Source organism: Nomascus leucogenys, chromosome 10 (assembly GCF_006542625.1).
Source record: "Nomascus leucogenys isolate Asia chromosome 10, Asia_NLE_v1, whole genome shotgun sequence".
NCBI lineage: Eukaryota > Metazoa > Chordata > Mammalia > Primates > Hylobatidae > Nomascus > Nomascus leucogenys.
The window spans coordinates 38,951,508-38,973,442 of record NC_044390.1 but is presented as its reverse complement, the minus strand read 5'-3'; the positions used below and the strand labels follow the sequence as shown (position 1 = coordinate 38,973,442).

General features: G+C 38.2%; 1 protein-coding gene across 1 annotated transcript in view; it reads left to right on the top strand.

Moving 5' to 3' along the window:
* The first annotated feature begins 747 nt into the window (after positions 1 to 747).
* Positions 748 to 21,935, top strand: part of HELB (DNA helicase B) — a 35,861-nt gene continuing 14,673 nt past the window's right edge. Inside the window, exons 1-9 of the mRNA XM_003259698.4 lie at positions 748 to 986; positions 2,901 to 3,320; positions 4,527 to 4,696; positions 7,894 to 8,796; positions 12,451 to 12,628; positions 13,678 to 13,819; positions 16,742 to 16,896; positions 20,035 to 20,116; positions 20,992 to 21,051. Of these exons, the coding sequence (XP_003259746.2) occupies positions 800 to 986; positions 2,901 to 3,320; positions 4,527 to 4,696; positions 7,894 to 8,796; positions 12,451 to 12,628; positions 13,678 to 13,819; positions 16,742 to 16,896; positions 20,035 to 20,116; positions 20,992 to 21,051 (2,297 nt within the window). The 5' untranslated portion in view covers positions 748 to 799. The remainder of the gene's footprint in view (positions 987 to 2,900; positions 3,321 to 4,526; positions 4,697 to 7,893; positions 8,797 to 12,450; positions 12,629 to 13,677; positions 13,820 to 16,741; positions 16,897 to 20,034; positions 20,117 to 20,991; positions 21,052 to 21,935) is intronic.

Below are 21,935 nucleotides of genomic sequence, written 5' to 3'. Positions count from 1 at the left end.
TCCCCATCAAGTAAGAGAATCATAGCCTCATAATAGTTTTTAAAACCACGTTCCTTTCTCTTCTATTTCCCTTCCCCTATTCCTGTCTATACTCTGGGCTGCAAAGAGACACTTTTGCCCCACTGTCAGCAGGTAGCAGCCCAGCTTAAATAAGTTTGGGAGACCAGGGTATACTCACAGAGGAAAGGATAAAAATAACTTTGAATGTCATCTAATCCAGTGGTGTCCAAACCTAGCTGAGCATCAAAATGGACAGCCCGGAATGTACATTAAAAGTATAGAATTCTAGGTCCCTGCCCTAGATCCGATTCCAGAAGGGCATCTGCTATACTTTCGTTTTGGGGAGGTTGGGGTAGGGCTTGCTTTTCCGGGTTCTTCAAGCTCAGCAGAAGTGGACTTTCTCCGCGTTCTCTCTCCGCAGGAGATGCCGTGCACTGGCGGTCTGCAGGTGCCACGCCTGTCACTCTCCAGCGCTGATCTCGTCCCAGAATCTTCCTGATCCTCACCACGCGGCTCCAGGCTCCGAAAGGAGCGGAAGCCCCGCCCATCTCCCCGCCCCTCGCTCTCCCTTCCCCGCCCCTTAGCCCTCCTGGCCCCGCCCCTTCCACATGCCCTCCCCTCGGCAATTCCTGGAAACTTGGGGCGGAGCTTCGCTGCAGCCCAGGCTTTACGTACGCTGGCGGCCGCCAGGCCGTTCCCGGAAGTTGATGGTCTTACAGTCGTGGAACTGATTGGCTGGTCATGACCACGCAGTTATCCAGGCTTTTCCCGAGTTGTTTGGGTTGAGTTCAGGAGAAGCATGGCCAGGTCGAGTCGGTACCTGCGCCAACTTCAGGGACCTCTGCTCCCACCCAGGGATCTGGTGGAGGAGGACGACGACTACCTAAACGACGACGTGGAGGAGGATGAAGACTCCGTGTTCGTCGACGCTGAGGAGCTCTGCAGTGGGGGCGTAAAGGCTGGCAGCCTCCCCAGGTGCCTCCGCGGTGAGGAAGCCCCCTGCCGGGGGGATGGGGTTGGAGGGTCCAACGTAGCGCTTCCCATTCTGGCTTTGGCCTGAGCAAGACACCCAGTCGTGCTAACAGATTTAGCTTCTCAGTGGTCTAGCTGCTTCATCCTACTAAGGGTAAAATTGTAACTATGATAATAGCAGTGACTTTAACTGGACACATACTATTTTTTTTTTTTTTTTTTTTTTTTTGAGCAGCAGCAAGATTTATTGCAAAGAGCGAAAGAACAAAGCTTCCACAATGTGGAAGGGGACCCGGGCGGGTTGCCCTTTTTTTTGTTTTTTTTTTTAAATTATTCTCATTTTAATATTCGTCCTTCCAGGTAGTTTTACACTTGAGGAAACAGTGGATGTTGAGTCTCTATTTCCACCGAGAATCGGAACTTTTATTTTTCTTTCTGACCACTTATCCTCAAGTTCTATAGAATGAGAACTTGTAACTATTATCCAATATTGCCTGGAGGCAAATACTTGGAAAAACAAAACAGGCTGGGCGCGGTGGCTCACGCACTTTGGGAGGCCGAGGCAGATGGATCACTTGAGGTTAGGAGTTCGAGACCAGCCTGACCAACATGATGAAACCTGTCTCTACTAAAAACGACAACAACAACAAAACTACAAAATTAGCCGGGCGTGATGTCGCACACCTGTAATCCCAGCTACGTGGGAGGCTGAGGCAGGAGAATTGCTTGAACCCAGGAGGTAGAGGTTGCGGTGAGCTGAGATCGCACCATTGCACTCCGGCCTGGGCAACAAGAACGAAACTCCATCTCAAAAAAAAAAAAAAAAAAAAAAAAAAGGAAAGAAAAGAAAAAGAAAAACAAAACACAAGGAACACCTCAGTGCACAGATGATTATTAACTGGTGTTAGTAACCTTATGGTTCGGGTAAACCTTGTATAAGTAGTTTCCTGCGCTATAAGGTAGTTTGCTGTGCTGTAAGTTATACCTGTTATGTGTACTTTGTGACTGAGACTTAAAATATTTTAATGTGCCCACCAGTGCTGTTCAGTAGAACTTTCCATGATGATGGCGGTGTTTTATATCTGCACTGTCTGGTATAATAGCCACTAGCCATATGTAGCTGTTTAGAACTTGAAATGCAGCTAGTGTAACTGAGGAGAGAAATTTTAAGTTTTATTACATTTTAATTTAAATAGCCACATGTAGGTGGACAGCGCAGATTTAGGCAGAAAAGTTTCAAGTATTTGTGGAGGGCTTAGTCATTCATTCTAAAGTATCATCAACTGGCTAGCATGTTTGGTGCTGGGAAAACCTAGAGAAATAAAATAACGAGGTTGCAGTCTTAATGAAGCTTACCCTCTAGTGTATTAAACAAACATTCTTTAATCACAGAAGTAACTATAATGTTACTAAATGCTTAGAAGGAATGCTAAATAGTGTTTTGAGACGTTTTATACATGAGATTCAGGGAAGACTTTTCTAAGTAAGTGATAGTTAAGCTGAAGTCTGTAGTAAATGTAGTAAACAGTAAAGGGGAGATCAGTTAAGGCAAATGGAATAACCTGAGTGAAGGGCCATGGCATTTTAAAGAAACTGCGTGAAGGCCAGTATTGGCTGAAGTCAGAGTAGCAGAGAGGGTACTGATTTTAGAAGAGGAACAGCAGACACCTGCTATGTACTGTGCTTGCGTTTTGGAATACAAAGACAAACGAAACAGTGTCCTGTTTTAGTATTTACAGTGTAGTAGCGGGAGACAGAAAAAGAGGTAGGCAGAATGCAGTGTTACAGGCACCCTAACAGACATCTTTAGAGAGTGCTGTAGGGAGATTAAAGATAGTGGTAAGTTTGATAAAACTTTGAGGAAACGATTTCTAAATAATCTCCAGAGTTAACTTTTGTGGGTTTTTGTTTGTTTGTTTTTTTTTTAGCTTCAATTCATGATGAAAACACACAAGAGACATTTACAGTGTTTGGACGTTTTCCGATAACAGGTGCTTGGTGGAGAGTGAAGGTACAAGTAAAGCCTGTGGTGGGATCAAGGAGCTATCAATATCAAGTTCAAGGATCTCCATCTTACTTTTTGCAATCTGATATGTCACCACCAAATCAAAAACATATCTGTGCTCTCTTTCTTAAAGAGTGTGAGGTCTCCAGTGATGTTGTTGATAAATTTTTAACATGGGTAAAGGAGGTATCAAACTATGAAAACCTAAACTTTGAAAATCTTAGGGAAACACTAAGAACTTTCCACAAGGAAACTGGAAGGAAAGATCAAAAGCAGCCAGCACAGAATGGTCAGGAAGAGTTGTTCCCAGACAATGAGATGAGTCTTCGTCTGGAAAACACAAGTAAGTGTGATTTTTATCATCAAGTTTCAGTGTAATTGACATACTTAATAGTTATCTACAGTGTTTAAAATGTTACCACTAGCATAGTATTCTTTTTAAAAATCTATTTGGTGAAAAATGTGTTTATGTTGCTTTTGGAGTATGCCATTGACATTTCCGGTTTCTCATCTGTAACATGAAGGGATTATATGAGCTGATCTTTAAAATCTTTCTGTTTTCTTTCCACCTCTAAAATTGTGATTTTTATCTCTCTTTCTAACTTTTGTACTCACAGAGATTACCTTGAATCATTAATGAAAAAAAATTCAGTTGCTGGCCAGGTGTGGTAGCTGCTCACGTCTGTAATCCCACTTGGGGAGGCTGAGGCAGGAGGATCACTTGAGCGCAGGAGATCGAGACTAGCCTGAGCAATGTAGTGAGACCTTTTCTCTACAAAAAATTTTAAAAAAATTAGCCAGGTGTGGTGACACATACCTGTAGTCCCAGCTACTTGGGAGGCTGAGGCAGGAGGATCACTTGAGCCCAGGAAATGGAGGCTGCAGTGAGCCATGATTGCACCACCGTACTCCAGCCTAGGTGACAGAGTGAGACACTGTCTCAGTTAAAAAAAAAAAAAAAAAAATCAGTTGTAAATTATTCTGTTTAAAGAGGTAGAGAAGAACAACAAGGATATGAATAATACATTTAGGAAATACTTCAGTCCAAAATGGTTTCAAATAATTTTTAATATGATTTGTTATCTGGGCATTCATATATATGGAATATTTCATTTCCTAATGTATCAAATAAATTTGATGGTACATCAATGAATGACTTCAATGACAAAAGATTGTGATTATAGAAAATGATTATAAAGGTTACTATGTAAATTATTTGTTTCGTATCCTTAGCTTTAAATTTTATCTTTATATAATTGAGTCAGAATTTTTGTTCTGTTATAGTGCAGACAGTAGGAAACAAAAGGCTAAGAAATCATTTAAGCGTTTAAAGAACATAAATTTTGGTGTTAAACACAATGAAAACCGTCTCAGTACAAAAGCAATTGTCATAATATGATCAAAATTTTCTTACTGGTTAAGGCAAATGTACTAATCTGTCTTTGACTTGGGTTTCTTGAATTGGTTGTGCAAAATGAGAAAGTACTTCAAATCAGTCATTCTTTGGGTTCATTTATGTTTTCCTTTGTTCCTTTCTGATATCTTCTAGTTCCATTTAGAAATGTAATGATAGCTTTGCAGTTTCCGAAAATAATGGAATTCCTTCCAGTTCTTCTGCCTCGACACTTTAAATGGATCATAGGGTCAGGTTCTAAAGAGATGTTGAAAGAGATAGAAGAGATTTTAGGTACACATCCGTGGAAACTTGGATTTAGTAAAGTAAGTAAAACATTTGCTCAGCATATAGTAATCTTGTTTAAGGCATGGTTTCAGATTTGGCAATTTTGCTTTCTCTTTCAAAGGAAAAAAATTTGTGTGAACCCCAGTATTGATTTATTTTTATTCAAATGTTGCAACTGTACATAAACTTCTTATGGCCATAGCATAAGAAACTATAGCATAAGAACATTTTATAAGTTGTTATGCAACTTATAAAGTTGCATAAATTTGTAAATGAAAAAAATTGATGACATTCAGATTATCGGTATTAATTTAGTTATGTAATTTAATGTGACAAATGTCCTGTAACTAAATTGTCATTTGCAACTTGAATATAGATCTCATTGAGGTCAAAAGCTCTTACAAATTCGGCAAGTCCATTCTGCTGTGCAACTCAATTTCCCACTTCCAGTTTGAACTATTGACAATTTTCATTATTCATGTGGTATATCATGATGTCATTTGATTTTTATTTTGTACACTAACATCGTTTACAAATGAATCCACTTCTGTTCTTTTTATTAGAGATTATGAGTAGTAAAGGGGCACACTGAGGCTCCAGTGGTATTGGAAACCAAATGTGGTACTTAATCTTGGTAGTTCTTGGTTATAAGGTGGTTTTGCAAAGAAAAATACAATTGAGAAACTCTGAGAAAATTCTTGGAACCTCAAGAATGTTTGCAGATGCTGAGTTTGAGAAACACTGGAATAAGGAATTTTTCCCTTACATAAAATGTCTATAAATTCAGTATGCTTTTAAAGGTGAGATTCTGGAACATGAAATTATTATATATATTTATTCAGTGGAGAAGAGTGGAAGAGCAATGATATGTAAAAGGCAGATAATAATGGTTTACCTTTTTGTTTAAAAAAACCCTGTAAAATCTGATGTTCTTTATAGACATATTAAGAAGGGAAGATCGTTTTTTTAGTTCTTTTAGAGGTCTTTAGAGCCTGTTCACATTTCAAGAATAAATTATAGAACATTTTATTATTAACAATACACATTGTGTTAGGCTAATATAATTGAGTAAACATTTATTGAGACCTTACCAGTGTAGAATGGAGATGCGATCAGGCCTTTACTCTCACTCTTGCTAGGCTCACCATCTTCCTGGTGAAGCACAGACTTTGCATTTTTCTTTGTGGTCGAGTGAGTTTGAGGCTATGTCTATCAAGATCCTAGGGCCAGCTTTCTTCCCTCCCTGCCACTATCCCTTTCTCTCTACCTCCCCTTTTCTTTTCTTTTTTTTTTTCCACCCAGGCTGGAGTGCAATGGTGTGATCTCTGCTCACTGCAGTCTCCACCTCCCGGGTTCAAGCGATTCTCCTGCCTCAGCTCCTGAATAGCTGGGATTACAGGCATGTGCCACCACACCCAGCTAATTTTTGTATTTTTAGTAGGGACAGGGTTTCACCATGTTGGCCAGGCTGGTCTTGAACTCCTGTCCTCAAGTGATCTGCCCACCTTGGCCTCCCAGAGTGCTGGGATTGCAGGCATGAGCTACTGCACCTGGTCTTCTACCTCCTCTAAAAAAAAAAAAAAGAAGAAGAAAAAATTAAAGCATTACATATCAGCTTCTGTATTTTCTGCCTTCTGGATTAAGTGAACCCCTGTTTAAGGAGCTGTTGAAGTCCCAGATTCCCTCCCCATTGTGGGCATTAAGTGATTACTGCTTCCCACCTAGCAAGAGGACAGAGGTTTCTCTTGCCTGATGCCATTCAACTGAGAGCATCCAAGCTTGGGGATACCAGGTGAGGATAAGGCAGAGATTATCTGGTGGTGACTCAGGTTTTTCATTAGGGAACATTCCCCCCTCCCCTCATGTCCGGATCTGGAAGTGTTTTCTCCTGTCCAATCACTCTTCTCAGAGAAGAATCATACGTGGAGAGTTTAAGCCTGGTTGCAGCATTCTGGGACTCATGAGAAAAGGAGGCCTGAGGTCCCACCATTCAGCATGTAAACCACTATGCAAGTATTGTATTAGTTTGCTGGGGCTGCCAGAACAAGTACTGCTGACTGGAAGGCTTAAACAACAGAAATTTTTTGTCTTACAGTTCTGGAGGCTACAGGTCTGAGATCAAGGTGTGGACAGGGTTGATTTCTTCCAAGGCTTCTCTCCTTGGCTTGTAGATGGTCATTATCTCTCATTATTTCTTCACGTGGCCCTTCCTTCTTTGCCAGTCTGTGTCCTAATCTCTTCTTCTTATAAGAATACCAGCCATATTAGAGTAGGGCCCATCCTGAGGACCTCATCAATGAGGTGAATGGTCCCATTTAACCTTAATTACCTCTTTAAAACCCTGTCTCCAAATATAGTCACATTCTGAGGATATTGGGGGTTAGGACATCAACATATGAATTTTGGGGGGACACAGTTCAGCCCATAAAAGGTATGGAGGGCTCAGGAGTGATGTCTCCATTAAGAAAAAATGGAGCCGGTAGATGATGTGCTCAGTAGATTATAGTGAAGGGAGTTCTGTATCTCTTCTGTAGAGTTTAGGCAGAATTGTTGATAGACACAGAGAAAACTACACAAGCCAAGAAAATGAGGCAGATGTTAACTTCATGATACACACTGAGTTCAACAGAAAACTTAATGTAACAGAGTACATCCTGTCACTCAGCTGTGAATCCTTTTTGCATAAGCATAATAAATACCTATTTAACCAAAATTGAACAAAATGTATACTGTAACATTTTTCAAATATAGAAACCAAAGAAACACCTGTGGAGGTAATGGTATAAAATAGAATGACCTTCCACAGAGATAGACTTTCCATAGTAAGGAGTTAATAATAATATCTAAAATCTTTTAAAAATCAAGGAAAAATATCTATAGTACTTAGAAATATGGAAGTAAATTCTGGAAGAAATAACTACAGTGTTGGAGATGTTACCTTTAGAAGGCATGAGAAGGGATAAGGAAAGGATTCATATTTTTTGTGATAAGCCTTATAGTGTTATTTCACTTTTAAAACTGTGTGTATTAGTGTGATAAAATATAATTTTTATTTAAAAATTATATAGATCTCTAATTACGGTGCAGCCAATTGGAAAATTAGTGATGTTCTATGGTATTTTCTGTAAATTTTGTTGAAGTTCATGTCTTCTGGGATTTAAAAAATTATTAATAAAGAACATATTCATAAACACTTATGATGTTTATAAACCAACCTGAACTTTATTTCTTAAAGATAACCTACAGAGAGTGGAAACTGTTGCGATGTGAGGCAAGTTGGATAGCATTTTGTCAGTGTGAGTCTCTTCTCCAGCTGATGACTGATTTGGAGAAGAATGCATTAATAATGTATTCCAGACTGAAGCAGATATGTAGAGAACATGGGCACACATATGTTGAAGTGAATGACTTAACTTTGAGATTGTCAGATCATATGTCATTTCATGCTGCTTCGGAGTCTCTGAAGTTTTTGAAGGATATTGGTGTGGTGACATATGAGAAGTCCTGTGTCTTCCCTTATGACCTTTACCACGCTGAAAGAGCCATCGCCTTTTCAATTTGTGACCTGATGAAGAGACCTCCTTGGCATTTATGTGTCGATGTCGAAAAGGTGCTTGCCTCTATTCACACCACAAAACCTGAGAATTCAAGTGATGATGCATTGAATGAGAGCAAACCTGATGAAGCAAGATTAGAAAATCCTGTGGATGTTGTGGACACACAGGACAGTGGTGACCATATTTGGACTAATGGTGAAAATGAAATTAATGCAGAAATAAGTGAAGTTCAGCTGGATCAGGATCAGGTTGAAGTTCCACTGGATCGGGATCAGGTGGCTGCTTTGGAAATGATTTGCTTCAATCCTGTGACAGTCATAAGTGGGAAAGGTGGATGTGGGAAGACCACAATCGTTAGCCGTCTTTTTAAGCATATAGAGCAGTTAGAAGAAAGAGAAGTAAAAAAAGCCTGTGAAGATTTTGAACAAGACCAGAATGCTTCAGAAGAATGGATTACCTTTACTGAGCAAAGTCAACTAGAGGCGGGCAAGGCTATAGAAGTTTTGCTCACAGCACCTACAGGGAAAGCAGCTGGCTTACTAAGACAGAAAACTGGTCTTCATGCCTACACACTGTGTCAGGTAAAACCTTTGACATTTCATCTGTAGATAAAACATTTGTCGGCTGGGCACAGTGTCTCACGCCTGTAATCCCAGAACTTTTGGGAGGCTGAGGCAGGCAGATCACAAGGTCAGGAGATGAAGACCATCCTGGCTAACATGGTGGAACCCTGTCTCTACTAAAAATACAAAAAATTAGCCAGGCATAGTGACATGCACCTGTAGTCCCAGCTACTCGGGAGGCTGAGTCAGGATAATTGTTTGAACCCAGGAGGCAGAGGTTGCAGTGAACTGAGGTTGCGCCACTGCACTCCAGCCTGGGCAACAGAGTGAGACTCCATCTCAAAAAACAAACGAACAAAAAAATTTACCTTAAAGACAAACTTATTTCTTAAAGCAATCAGTAGGAATTTATTGAATGTTTCCTGGGTCCCTGTCTTGCAGTAACTAATCATTTAGATCAATGCTTTTCAAAGCAGCAGTCTGTAAATTGTTACCAGTTTGCATGAGAAAGGAGCTAATGGTAGAAGTAAATCAGTGCACTGCTTCCTTCATTGAGAAAGTCTTATGAAAAAAAAAAAAAAAACCTATCGGGCCCAGTGTTGTGGTTCCTGTCTGTAATCCCAGCACTTTGGGAGGCTGAGGTGGGAAGAACACTTGAGCTCAGGAGTTTGAGACTTGCCTGGGCAACATGGTGAGACCCCCATCTCTACAAAAAGTTAAAAAATTAGGTGGGCATGGTGGCATGCACCTGTAGTTCTAGCTACTCAGGAGGCTGAGGTGAGAGGATTGTTTGAGGCTGTGAGGTCGAAGCTGCAGTGAGCCGTGTTTAGACCACTGCACTCCAGCCTGGGTGACAAAGTAAGACCCTGTGTAAAAACAACAACAAAAAATCAGTCCCACTAGAGTGTAGGCGTAATGATATACTTAGTTTAGATCCTGGTACAATATCTGTTTCTCACGGGGGCTGGTTACAAACATGTCACAGTCCATAGACCACATTTTGAGTAACATTGGAAATGGAAGTAAAAGGCTTATATTTTGTAGGATGAAAGTGAGGACTTTGCTCATCTGGAAGTACGTCTTTATTTCTTCCACCTAGAACAGTGCCTGACAAATAGTAGTCACATAATAAGAATTTCAAATAAATTAACGTTCTTGAAAAAAATAGTATTGGCTATAATTAAGAATCCTGGGCCGGGCGCGGTGGCTCACGCTTGTAATCCCAGCACTTTGGGAGGCCAAGGCGGGCGGATCACGAGGTCAGGAGATCGAGACCACGGTGAAACCCCGTCTCTACTAAAAATACAAAAAAAATTAGCCGGGCGTGGTGGTGGGCGCCTGTAGTCCCAGCTACTCTGAGAGGCTGAGGCAGGAGAATGGCGTGAACCCGGGAGGCGGAGCTTGCAGTGAGCCAAGATTGCGCCACTGCTCTCCAGCCTGGGCGACAGAGCGAGACTCCGTCTCAAAAAAACAAAAAAAAGAATCCTGGAGTTTAAGCTTGTAAAGTGTTGGAGAGGTTCCTCTAGCCCTAGCCCTGACCTGCCATTTTTTAGATAAAGAAACTTGGTAGTTGGAAGATTTCTGAAGAAGGTAATCATTGAATTGGACTCCAAGGAACATGGAGACTCAGGTGAGGAGAAGGACATTGGACTTAGGGGAAAGGCCTTTGCAAAGGCATCGAAGAATATGATCATAGTGTGCCTGGAGGGTTTTGAGGTGACTTCATTGACTGAAATGAAGCCTGTGTCTGACAGAATAGTGGAAATTAAACTTGGGTTAGACAGTGAATTCGAGCTTTAAAGTTAGTATTTTGACTTATCTCATTACATCCTTGATAAAGTGATGTTATCTCCACATTTACAGAAAAGCCAGTCGAAGTGTGGGGATGTTAAACATTTTGCCCAAGATCTCAGTTAGGTGTAGAACTGGGACTTGAATGGAGATTTCTGGCTTTCCAGCTTGTTGTTCTTTCCATGGTGTCATTATTTCCTCATTTATTACAGATGCTGCACACTAACAATGAAACTCGAACTTGATCGCCTAGGGAGCCATTTAGGTTCCTAAGCAAGAGAGTGAAAGAAGTTTTAAGGAAGATAATATAGAGTCATAGAGCCATGAACCACTTATATCTTGCCTATTACCTTTATTTATCACATGAATGAATGGAGACCTAGAGATGTTCAGTGTAGCTTATCGGTGGAAGAGTTTTCTGATCAGTTTATGATTTTTTTTTTGTACTATGCCTTCATGTCTGATTAGTCTGAAGGATTGAGTTAGAAGGGGACACCCGAAAGGGATCATTACCAAGTTTGATCCAATGTCTCAACTCTGATTAGTTGGTAGCATCTTAATATCTGCTTGGGATGCTGAGTGAGAGAATATTTCTGAAGCTATGTTTAGGCTCAGGAGAGAGTACAAGAGCACAGAAAGAGCACTGGAGTGCCATTTATCATCCTTGGACTAGGGTTGCCAGATTTAGCAGATAAAAATATGACTAATTTTTTAGTATAAATATGTATCAAATAATTCATTGACTTGCTTATACTAAAGTCATTTATTTTGTATTTGAAGTTCAAATTTAACTGGATGTCCTGTGTTTTGTGGGGCAATCCCATCCCGGGATTGTGTGGGGGGGAACCTGGCTGCAAAGCTATTGGAGTCATCAAAGTGCTGATAGATGGAGCCTGTATCAAGCTGCTAGCACTAGAAATACAGTGGAAAATGTCAGCGTTTCTAAGATAATAAATTGAATATATCAAATAAGAGAAAAGAAATGGCTAATTCCGAATGTTGTGAGACATGGCTACTGCGAGCATAGGGGGTTTTGTTGAAGGGAATTGATGCATTTGGGTAGGAACTATGCAGGCTTTACTTAAAGACAGTTGAATCTAGTTTTAGTAGAAAAATTAGATGAAGATGTGATATGATACATTTAGAAAATCTGTGCATAATACAGATTGAAAATCTGAAATGCTCCAGTGAGTGTTTCCTTTGAGTGTTATGCCAGTGCTCAAAAAGTTAAGGATTTTGGATTTTGAATTTGCAGATTAGGAATCAACCTATAAATGTTCATACTGATGACATAGAAACATTTTTGGGATGATATACACTAAAATATTGAATGTTCTCTGGTTGTAATTTTACAACCAATTTTTTCTCATCTATGTTTAAAAAATAATAAATAGTATTACATTTGTAATAAAGAATTTTGTTGTTTATTTGTTGTTGGGGGTGGTGCGGTGGTAGTTTTTAAAAAGTTGAGGTGAGGAAGTTTGTAGTACTTGAAAGAAAAAGTATTTTCATAATTAGGTTGAGAAAGCACTGCTTTTATTCCAGAATGGAGTACTATGGTTGGGAGAAGGGAAGAGCTTCAGTGGCATATCTCAGATGGCCACGAGAAGGTTTATTTGGGAATGGAAAAGAATAGGGAGCCTTCTGTGTTTAAGAACGATGAGGGAAGTGTTGAGATTTTGGAACAATCTGATTTTTTTGTTTGTTTTTAGATTTATTTGGTCTGTCTGTTCTGCATATTCAACCCTATAACTTTTGTGTTTCTCTACTTCCCACCCACCCCTGCCAATTTAAGAGTTTTGCCTCAAAATAACTTGCTATTAATTTTTGGTTTTGTAGATTTTATAACCTGACTTTAGAAATGCCATACTTTGCTTGTAGGTCAATTATAGCTTCTATTCATGGAATCAGACAATGATGACCACAAACAAACCATGGAAATTTTCTTCGGTTAGAGTTCTGGTTGTGGATGAAGGGAGTTTGGTATCTGTAGGAATCTTCAAATCAGTCTTAAATTTATTGTGTGAGCACTCCAAACTTTCTAAACTTATTATCCTTGGTAAGTTAAAATATTGTTGGAATTCTGATGTTTATTTCAAAGTATTGTGGTTAGTTGGTTGTTTACACCATTTAGTTAGTTGTTTACACCAGAACTGATACCAAAGCTACACGAAGTTAAATCTGGCCACTCTCCTAATCAGCTTGGGTTGTTTTGTTTTGGCCAGGATATTAGCAGGCTGGGATGTGAATGAAATAGGGTTGTGAAGGGCTACTACTAATCACCTAAATGATGGCTATTAAAATAGTAAAAGTGCCACAGATTCAGAGTAAATCAGGGTGTGGATCATTTGGAAATAATAAAAAGTTTGAACTGTAGACACTTAAAAGTAATTTTAGGATTCTAAGCTAATAAATTAGACCTCACCCGCCTCTTAAGTCCTTCCAGTTCTGATAAGATTCAGTTAGATTCTCTTGGGTAGTCATACTCTGTAGACTATATGATTTAATGGAGAAAAAAATAAAGTCACAATTGGAGAATCAAGTTGTATATAAAAATTATTATTTTTTTTTAGGTATTTGAGGATGTCTTTTAAGCAGTTGATTCTATTAATGGCTTAAGCCTTCTCTCTGCTTCCCCCAGTACATGTTTTTCTTATATTTAGGGCTTATTTGTTGCATGCAAAAAAATTTTTAATAGAGCAGAACATCACTATTAGATTACTAGAACATATCTGTTATCAAATGCATTTATTTGTTTTATATTTTATACACTTATTTTATCTATTTGAGGCTATAGATTCTTCCACATTCAGTAAGACATTGAACATGATTGAAAAAGGGACTAACTACAAATGTCTAAGGCCTGTTTTTTTTCCCTAATATGTTGACTAAAACATATGCCTCTACCCAGTTTCCCTGTGGTTATAGGTATGAAAGATGTTCAATTTAGATTTTGTCACCTTATCGTGTTATTACTATTTTTATATCTTATACTGTTTAAATGTTTTTTGTAAAATATTTAACTTTAAACTCTTAAATAATTTTAAACAATCTTAGGGGTATTTTTTCTCAGAGTAAGTCTTGCTACTGTATCTTTTTTTTTTTTAGGTGACATTAGACAGTTACCCAGTATTGAACCTGGTAACTTGCTGAAAGATCTTTTTGAGACTCTTAAGTCAAGAAATTGTGCTATTGAGCTAAAGACAAACCATAGAGCAGAATCTCAGCTAATTGTGGACAATGCTACAAGGTATAATATTACTAAGAGTTTGCATTTTCTGTCTGTTGTATTATAAATTTAAAAAATGGCTTTTGAGTTAGAATGATTTAGTACAATACATTTACTATACCTTTTGGCAAAACTCTTCCATCCTTCAACTATAAACCTTTTGCCCTACAGTTAGAAAAGCAAAGTTAATCTTTTTCATTACTGGTCCAGCATAAGTTATTACTGAAATTTAAAAACGGATGAGCTTTCCTGATTTTAAAAGTATGTATATGAATTAAAATGGTATTAAGCTTAAGGACTAGAATAAGCCCAAGGGGAATGGAGATTTGGAAATAAGTTCATTCACATGCAAGGGAGAATTGGGGAAGAAATATCCCCTAATTTTTGTGGGAGAAAGCTGAAGGCAAAATAATTGAGTGTGGTATTTCACTCCTAGATGAATCCTAGGGGCACCCATGGCGTCTTACTTCCCTTAAATAGAAAAGAACCCTTCTCTTCCCTTCATCTTTGCATAAGCCTTTGGAGTTATCCTCTGTCAGCTCAAACATTTGATTTCTCCATAATCCATACATATGAAAATCACAATCATTATTATTTCATGACATTTATTTTAATACAGTCATGCGCCACGTAATGTTTGGTCAACAACAGACCACATCTATGACAGTGGTGCCATAAGATTATAAAACTATAATTTTACTGTACCTTTTCTATGTTTAAATATGTTTACATACACAAATACTTAACCATTGTGTTACAATTGGGTACAGCACTCAGTACAGTGGCATATTGTGCAGGTTTGTAGCCTAGGAGCAATAGGCTGTACCATATAGCCTAGAGGTATAGTAGGCTGTACTATCTAGGTTTGTGTAAGTACACTCTTTGCTATTCACACAACGATGAACATTGCCAGATGATGCTTTTCTCAAAACATATCACTATCATTAATCGATGTGACTGTATTAAAATCTCTAGATATAATGGGACCTTTGAATACTGAGTCTATGTTAGTCATTGTACCAAAATGTATATCTGGTTTTTACTCTTTTTTACAAAATGTTTTGTTGCTTGAACATCTAAGTAGGATGTAGCAGAAACTAGAAGGGTTTCCAGTCTTTTGGCTTCCCTGGGCCACACTGGAAGAATTGTCTTAGGCCCTACGTAAATACACTAACACTAATGATAGCTGATAAGCTAAAATAATAATAATAATAATAATAAGAAGAAGAAGAAGAAGAAGCTGGGTGCGGTGGCTCATGCCTGTAATCCCAGCACTTTGGGAGGATGAGGCAGGCAGATCACCTGAGGTCAGGAGTTTGAGACCAGCCTGGCCAACCTGGTGAAACCCCATTTCTATTAAAAATACAAACATTAGCTCGGCATGGTGGTGGGCACCTGTAATCTCAGCTACTCGGGAGGCTGAGGCAGGAGAATCACTTGAACCCTGGAGGCAGAAGTTGCAGTGAGCCGAGATTGCACCATTGCACTCCAACCTGGGTGATAGGGCGCGACTCTGTCTCAAAAAAAATAAAAATAAAAATAAAAAATCTCGTAATGTTTTAAGAAAGTTTATGAATTTGTGTTGGACTGCATTTAAAGCCATACTTGGCCTCATGTGGCTTGTGGGCCAGACAAGCTTGAACTAGCATATTCAAAACCTGCTTTCTCTAAGCCTCTGTCTACCTTGGACAAAATTGTGGGAGTAGAGGAGGAATTGACAGGAATAGGGTAGACAGTATGGGTTCATATTAAGACATTAAGAAAACTAATGGAGTTGGATGTAGAATATCCTTTTCCTGTAATCTTTCTGCTTCTACCTAAAGGCCACCCCATTTTTGGTAGATCATTTTAAAGTCCGAGAAACTTGGAGGAATCTAAAGCATATTAGATTTCTCAGAACTCACTTTTATCTGAAACTCAGGAGTTCCTTTTAGTAACTTTTTCAATATCATTTGGTTCTAGCTGTGCTCCTTTAATCATTTCATCTTAATCATAATCCTCAAATATTTATTGACTATGAAGGATCCCTGCTATATACCAGGGAAACGCTCCTAGAGATAGAAGGTGCTACATGCCTTGGGTCAGAAGCAAAACAGGAAATCTATGATGATTCTTAAGGTCCCAATTAAATCTGGGCTATTGCCAGCAAGAACAGCCTCATTCCCTCTCTGTTCCTTTCCACTTTGTTTGGGAAAGGGTGAAGAAGACACAGCAGGGTACTACCACCTCTGATAACCAGGCTGCTGTTAGTTCTGTTCGAGGAGTCAGTCTTCTTCCAAATAACCATACTTTACTTACTCTGTTTTCTGATATGATGTGCTAGTCTTGGAAAATATAAGAATGAAAGAAGGATGAGGAAGGAATAGAAGCGACTAGATGTGGATACTTGGTTCAGTTGGGAAAGTGGGATTATATGTAGAATATACAGAGAAGAAAGAAGAAGAATATAGTGTAAACATATGGAAAAGGCCTGAACCAGTCCAAATTAATTTATATAGAAAGGGATATGGAGTCAGATGGGCCTATTTGCCTCCCAATTCTCCTGTTTTCTATTATTGTGGCCTTGGGCAACCCACTATACTTGACTAAACCTCACATTGTTTACCTGTGAAATAAGGATAATACCTTCCTTGCATGGTTCTTTTGTGGTCTAGAGATAAATAGACCAGGTGTTCAGAATGGTGCCTAGTAAATCCTCTGATAATTTTTTTTTCCTGATCCTTCTAGTTTGCTAAGGACTGATTGCTAACGTGTAGTACCATAACTTTATTGTCTTCTATTATAAAACCATTTAACTATTTATAATGCATACCTGGATGACCTTTGCTCTCTGTTATCTATTAATAGATACTAATTATTATAAGGACATTAGCTCTGATCATATATGAAGACATTTTTGGATGATAATGTTCTTTGTGTGTGTGTGTGTTATCTTTATTCAAGAATCTCAAGACGCCAATTTCCAAAATTTGATGCAGAACTAAATATTTCTGATAATCCAACATTACCCATCTCAATTCAAGATAAGACATTTATTTTTGTCAGGCTCCCAGAAGAGGATGCCAGTTCTCAGTCATCTAAAACTAATCATCACTCTTGTAAGTATAAACTTCTATGAGATGTAGGGTTAAGTGTAAGTATTTAAGTTTTGTAACATAGTTATTAAATGACTAGTTATAATTTTCTTTGATGGTAAAGAGAAATATTGCTAGCAAAAAAAAATGAGACATTGAAAATAAATGAACTTAGTACTCATCAAAAGCAGAACACTCTAGAATTTTGTAAAGAGGTAAGCTCTTGACACATAAATGCTCAGTAAATTTTGTTGAGTGAATAAATGGATGTAGATTATTTTGTTTAAAATAAAGCAAAGCCCTAATAATTCAGGTTCATTTAGGAGAAAGCAAGTCTTAATTAATGAAGTTTTTCCTTGCTTGCTATTTGAAAAGCAAATACATTTATTTTGAATACAAATACTCAATGCTAATAAAAGCAAATAGTTTTATTTTGTTTCTGAAACAAAAATTGTGACTGTCAAACTGTTGCCAAGTTTAATTCCTAATAGTTCTGTTTTATAAAATAGGTAAAAGCATGGCTTCTAATTATGGATGTTAGGATGACAACAGGACAGGGTTGAGAAAGAGTGTGGGACAGGAAGTCGTCTCCTTTATGTGTATGACCTGTGTCATGTCACTTAACCATCTGTAAAATGGGAACCATAGTGGAACTCCCTGTGGAGCTATTATGAGGGTTGAGGGCATTCATCGGTATGAGACACTCTATACATGTCAGTTTGTTGTGACTAATAGATGTTATTAAATTAGCTATTGCAAGTGAATTTATTTAAATAGATTGAACCTATCTATTGATCTTTATTTTCATTATAAACTCACCTAGCAAACCTTTTAAAAATGGTGTAATGGTTTTCTCAAAATTGAATTAGTAAAGGTTTAAATGATTATTATGGAGGACTTTTTGTAGTTGCCACTGTTCTCAAAGGTATATCCTTCCCACTTAACCACTTTCACTGTGTATGTGAAAGTAATGCAGACAACTTTATCTGTCAGCCTTTTCCCCTTAGTGTGTGTCCCCAGTCTCACTTCCCTTGGGTTAGTGATCATTCACATGTTACAACAATGTATTTAAATAAATGGCGATCACACATAGTATTCTATAATGTCCTTTTTTTTTGTTTGTTTATTGTAGAAACTATATTTTTCTTTCTATTTTTCATTCAGCAAATACTTATTGAACTCCTGTTATATACTAGATACAATAGACAAAGCAGAGGAAAAGATTAAAAAAAAAATTGTCCCTGAGGTTATTGTGCTTTCATTCTAGTGTGGGAAACAGATAATTAAAAAGTGAACAAATACATTTTCAAACATCAGAGTACAAAGAATCAAGTAGACCTAACTAAATACTTACTAGTGACTGATTAAATCTGTTGCAAGATTGCTTTAGATTGTGGGGGCCAATGGTTTGGATAAACAATTTATACTCTTTAAAAAAAAAGTCAGTGATACAGGAATGTTTGAAGTAAGAATTAATGTTCCCTGGTAATTTTCCTTTCTCTTCTAACCCCAGGGCAATCCCATGAAGGTCACGCACATAGTAAAAGCTTGGTGTTTATCCTTTTAACCTTATTATATCCATATGCAAACATATTTATTTCAGTTTTACACAAATTGGTTTATAAGCTGCATATTGTTTTGTGACTTAGAAATGTATGTTAAATAATTAATAGCTAATGTTTATTCTCACAGCTTAGTTAATAGTAGGTCCTATTTACAGGTGAGGAAAATGAGACTTCGTTAAACAGATCTCTTTCTTTACCACTTCACTTAATTCTACCTAAAATATTGTTGATTTTATTTCTGGTACCCATTCTTTGCATTAATGAGAATGTACTTTTAAAAAAAGTTGTCCATTTTAGACTGGTAGCAGAGCTTACCTGATAGTGCTTTTCTAAATTAAAAACTTCTGCTGGAAAATTAGTCTCTTCTTCAAGGAAATTGAGTAAATATTCCTTGGAGAAGCATATAGTACTTTTTCACTAATAAGTTATTAAGTAAATTATGCCCATTATTACAAAGTACTAAGACCTAAGACAGGATTCACATTTGGGCTAGAATTTCAGAGATGCTAAAATGTGAGAAAAATGTATATCTTAGAATCAATAAAATACATTGTACATATTGATCTGCAAGATGTGGAGAAAGTGAAAAAAGGTATGGAACAGTGCCATCCTGTACATGTAAAAAAGAACAGTATGCTGGGAGACCCTTGGAAATTCCTGCTCTGGAAGCCAGGGGTTGGTTGAGGGTGAGCTGAGTCTTGTCCGTTTTCTAGCAGTAATCCTCCCTTCATCTGAAAAATGAAGGGCTCAGCAGGCAGCTAAGTTTCTCTTCCCAGAGCAGAGCATGGGCTTTTTCATTCCCTTGTGATTGATCTGCTACTAGGGAAACATACATGGGAAAATGCTTGTACTTCCATGAGCCTTAGTTTTCACATTCATAATATGGATGTCATCAGAAGACTACCCAATGGCTATAGGACATGAGCACCATTGGAATGGATGCCCCCACTATGCCAGGGTTAACCTTTTAGTTGCTAGATCATGGGGAGGTCTGGGGAGAAGGAAAGAGATGGTTGGGGTGGGGAGTAGAGCATTGTGTTGTTAGGGGAGTGGCTGTTTTTCAGCTAATATGGAAGTATTGCTATGTTTTATACAAGTATGTGCCAGTTGAATATCAGCTCTGAATATAACAGCACCTACCACACGTGGGTGTCCTGCATATTAAGTGATATAACATGTAAGGCCTGTATATTGTCAAGTTCTAACTCATTACTAACATGATCGCAAGGACTTAAAACAGGAAGTTTTACATTAGTCATGCTGTTACACACTTTGTACTCTTGTTTATTTCTTAAATTCAGTGTTCATAAACCATCAGCAAATACACAGTAAGTCTATTACAAATGGGGAACTGTCCTGGCCAGGGGTTGACCTCTCTGTTGAGGGTGGGTTGTCTTGAAACCCTACTTTCCATTCTCTTTCCTGTTGCCCTGGCTGATGTGGGGAATGAGGTTGACATTCCCATGGTGAACTTGTATTCCATTTGGTGAGATATTTTCCCAGGGCCCTTAGCAGGAATTCCAAATTAGTTTCTTCATAGAAATTGTGTTATAATTTGGTGATTTTCTGTGTTAACTTTTTTCTCTTGAATTCTTAGGTTTATATTCTGCAGTTAAAACTTTACTGCAAGAAAATGACTTACAAAATGCAAAAACATCACAATTTATTGCATTTAGAAGGTAAAGCATTTATAATATTTTAATGTTTTTAATCTAGCTTTTAAGTCTCATAACTAATTAATATAGATCCTATTTGGATGTGAGATTCCAATATTTCATCACTGTTAATTCTCTTTCTTATTTTGGGGTATGTCTTTGTTAGACATGGCAGAGGGCACTTTTTAAACAGAGCTCTTTCCACCAAGTATTATATTTAGAAGCTCATAGGGACTCTGAATGGAACAAAAGCTTATGCTAAGATAAAAACTACAGGCTGGGCTCAGTGGCTCACACCTGTAATCCCAGCACTTTGGGAGGCTGAGGCAGGCAGATCACTTGAGGTCAGGAGTTTGAGACCAGCCTGGCCAACATGGTGAAACCTCCCTGCCTACTAAAAATACAAAAATTAGCCAGGCATCATGGTGCACACCTGTAATCCCAGCTACTTGGGAGGCTGAGGCAGGAGAATCACTTGAACCCAGGAGGTGGAGGTTGCAGTGAGCCGAGATCACGCCATTGCACTCCAGCCTGGGCAACAGAGCAAGACACCATCTCAAAAAAAAAGAAAAAAAAAAAAAAAAGATGGGAGGGGGGAGGGACAGCATTAGGAGATATACCTAATGCTAAATGACGAGTTAATGGGTGCAGCAAAACAACATGGCACATGGATACATATGTAACAAACCTGCACATTGTGCACATGTACCCTAAAACCTAAAGTATAACAATAAAAAAAATATATATATAAATAAAAAGATAAAAACTAGAAAAATACTATTTCCAGGAGAAAGTCCTGGAAACGTTTTGTAGAATCTAGTATGTCATAATTGCTGATAACAAAAGTAAACCTGTAGCAGTTGCCATTAAGGTGACCCCTGCATTTTCGTGTGTTTCAGGCAAGACTGTGATCTAATTAACGACTGCTGCTGCAAACACTACACAGGCCACCTCACCAAGTGAGTGTCTTCGAGAACTGAAACTTTTAAAGACAGTCCTTCGATTTGCTGTTTTTTTCTTTGCTTTGATGTTTGTCACCTATTTACATATATTCCCAAAATAGTTTTTTTCCCATTTGTGAAATATAATGATCTCTTCAATTAAATACAATATATGAATACATCCTTGGGAATTGACATTTTAGTAATGAGTGGAATAAGAAGAAAAATTAGGAGTGAAATTTTTTTGGTTTCAACCTTGGCAGCCTTCAGCTTCTCCAAGATGAGCATGAGGAGCTCAGGGGAATTTTAAAAATTATGTGTGTAGTGTTTCTGAGAATCTTAGCAACAGGGTGCCTGCAGAGAGCAACTTAGTGAGTGTCTGTCAGAGAAATATGAGTGTAGACAAGCCACTGTGGTCATACATAGGAAAAATTAATTCATTTCTCTTGAATTGACAAATACCTGCTTTGCACTAAGTATAGACATCCTAGATATGTATAAGGTATAGGTGGAGTGCCTGTCTGCTGAGGGAAGTTACACAAAAATCTGTCAGGTAGCCCAACAAGAGGCCAGAAAGCATGGGCTTGAGGCCATATACCCAGGGTCCCAGTAACTGTGATGATGGGCCAGGTTGTTTCCCTCTCCCACGTCTATAAAAGTGGATATGGACACAGAATTTCCCTTACTGAGCTGTGGTAAGAATGAAATGAAATAATGTACCTAAAGTAGTTAGCGCAGTAGCTGGCCTATCACCACCACTTCTTCAGTTTGCTGCTGTTGTACTGATACAGTGCCATAATTATTATAATAGAAATGTGTATAAGTGCTGTAAGACCTCAAATAGGGTAATGATAAGAGAGATTGGAGAGCAGAGGATTAATTTTAAAGGAAAAAAAATCAAA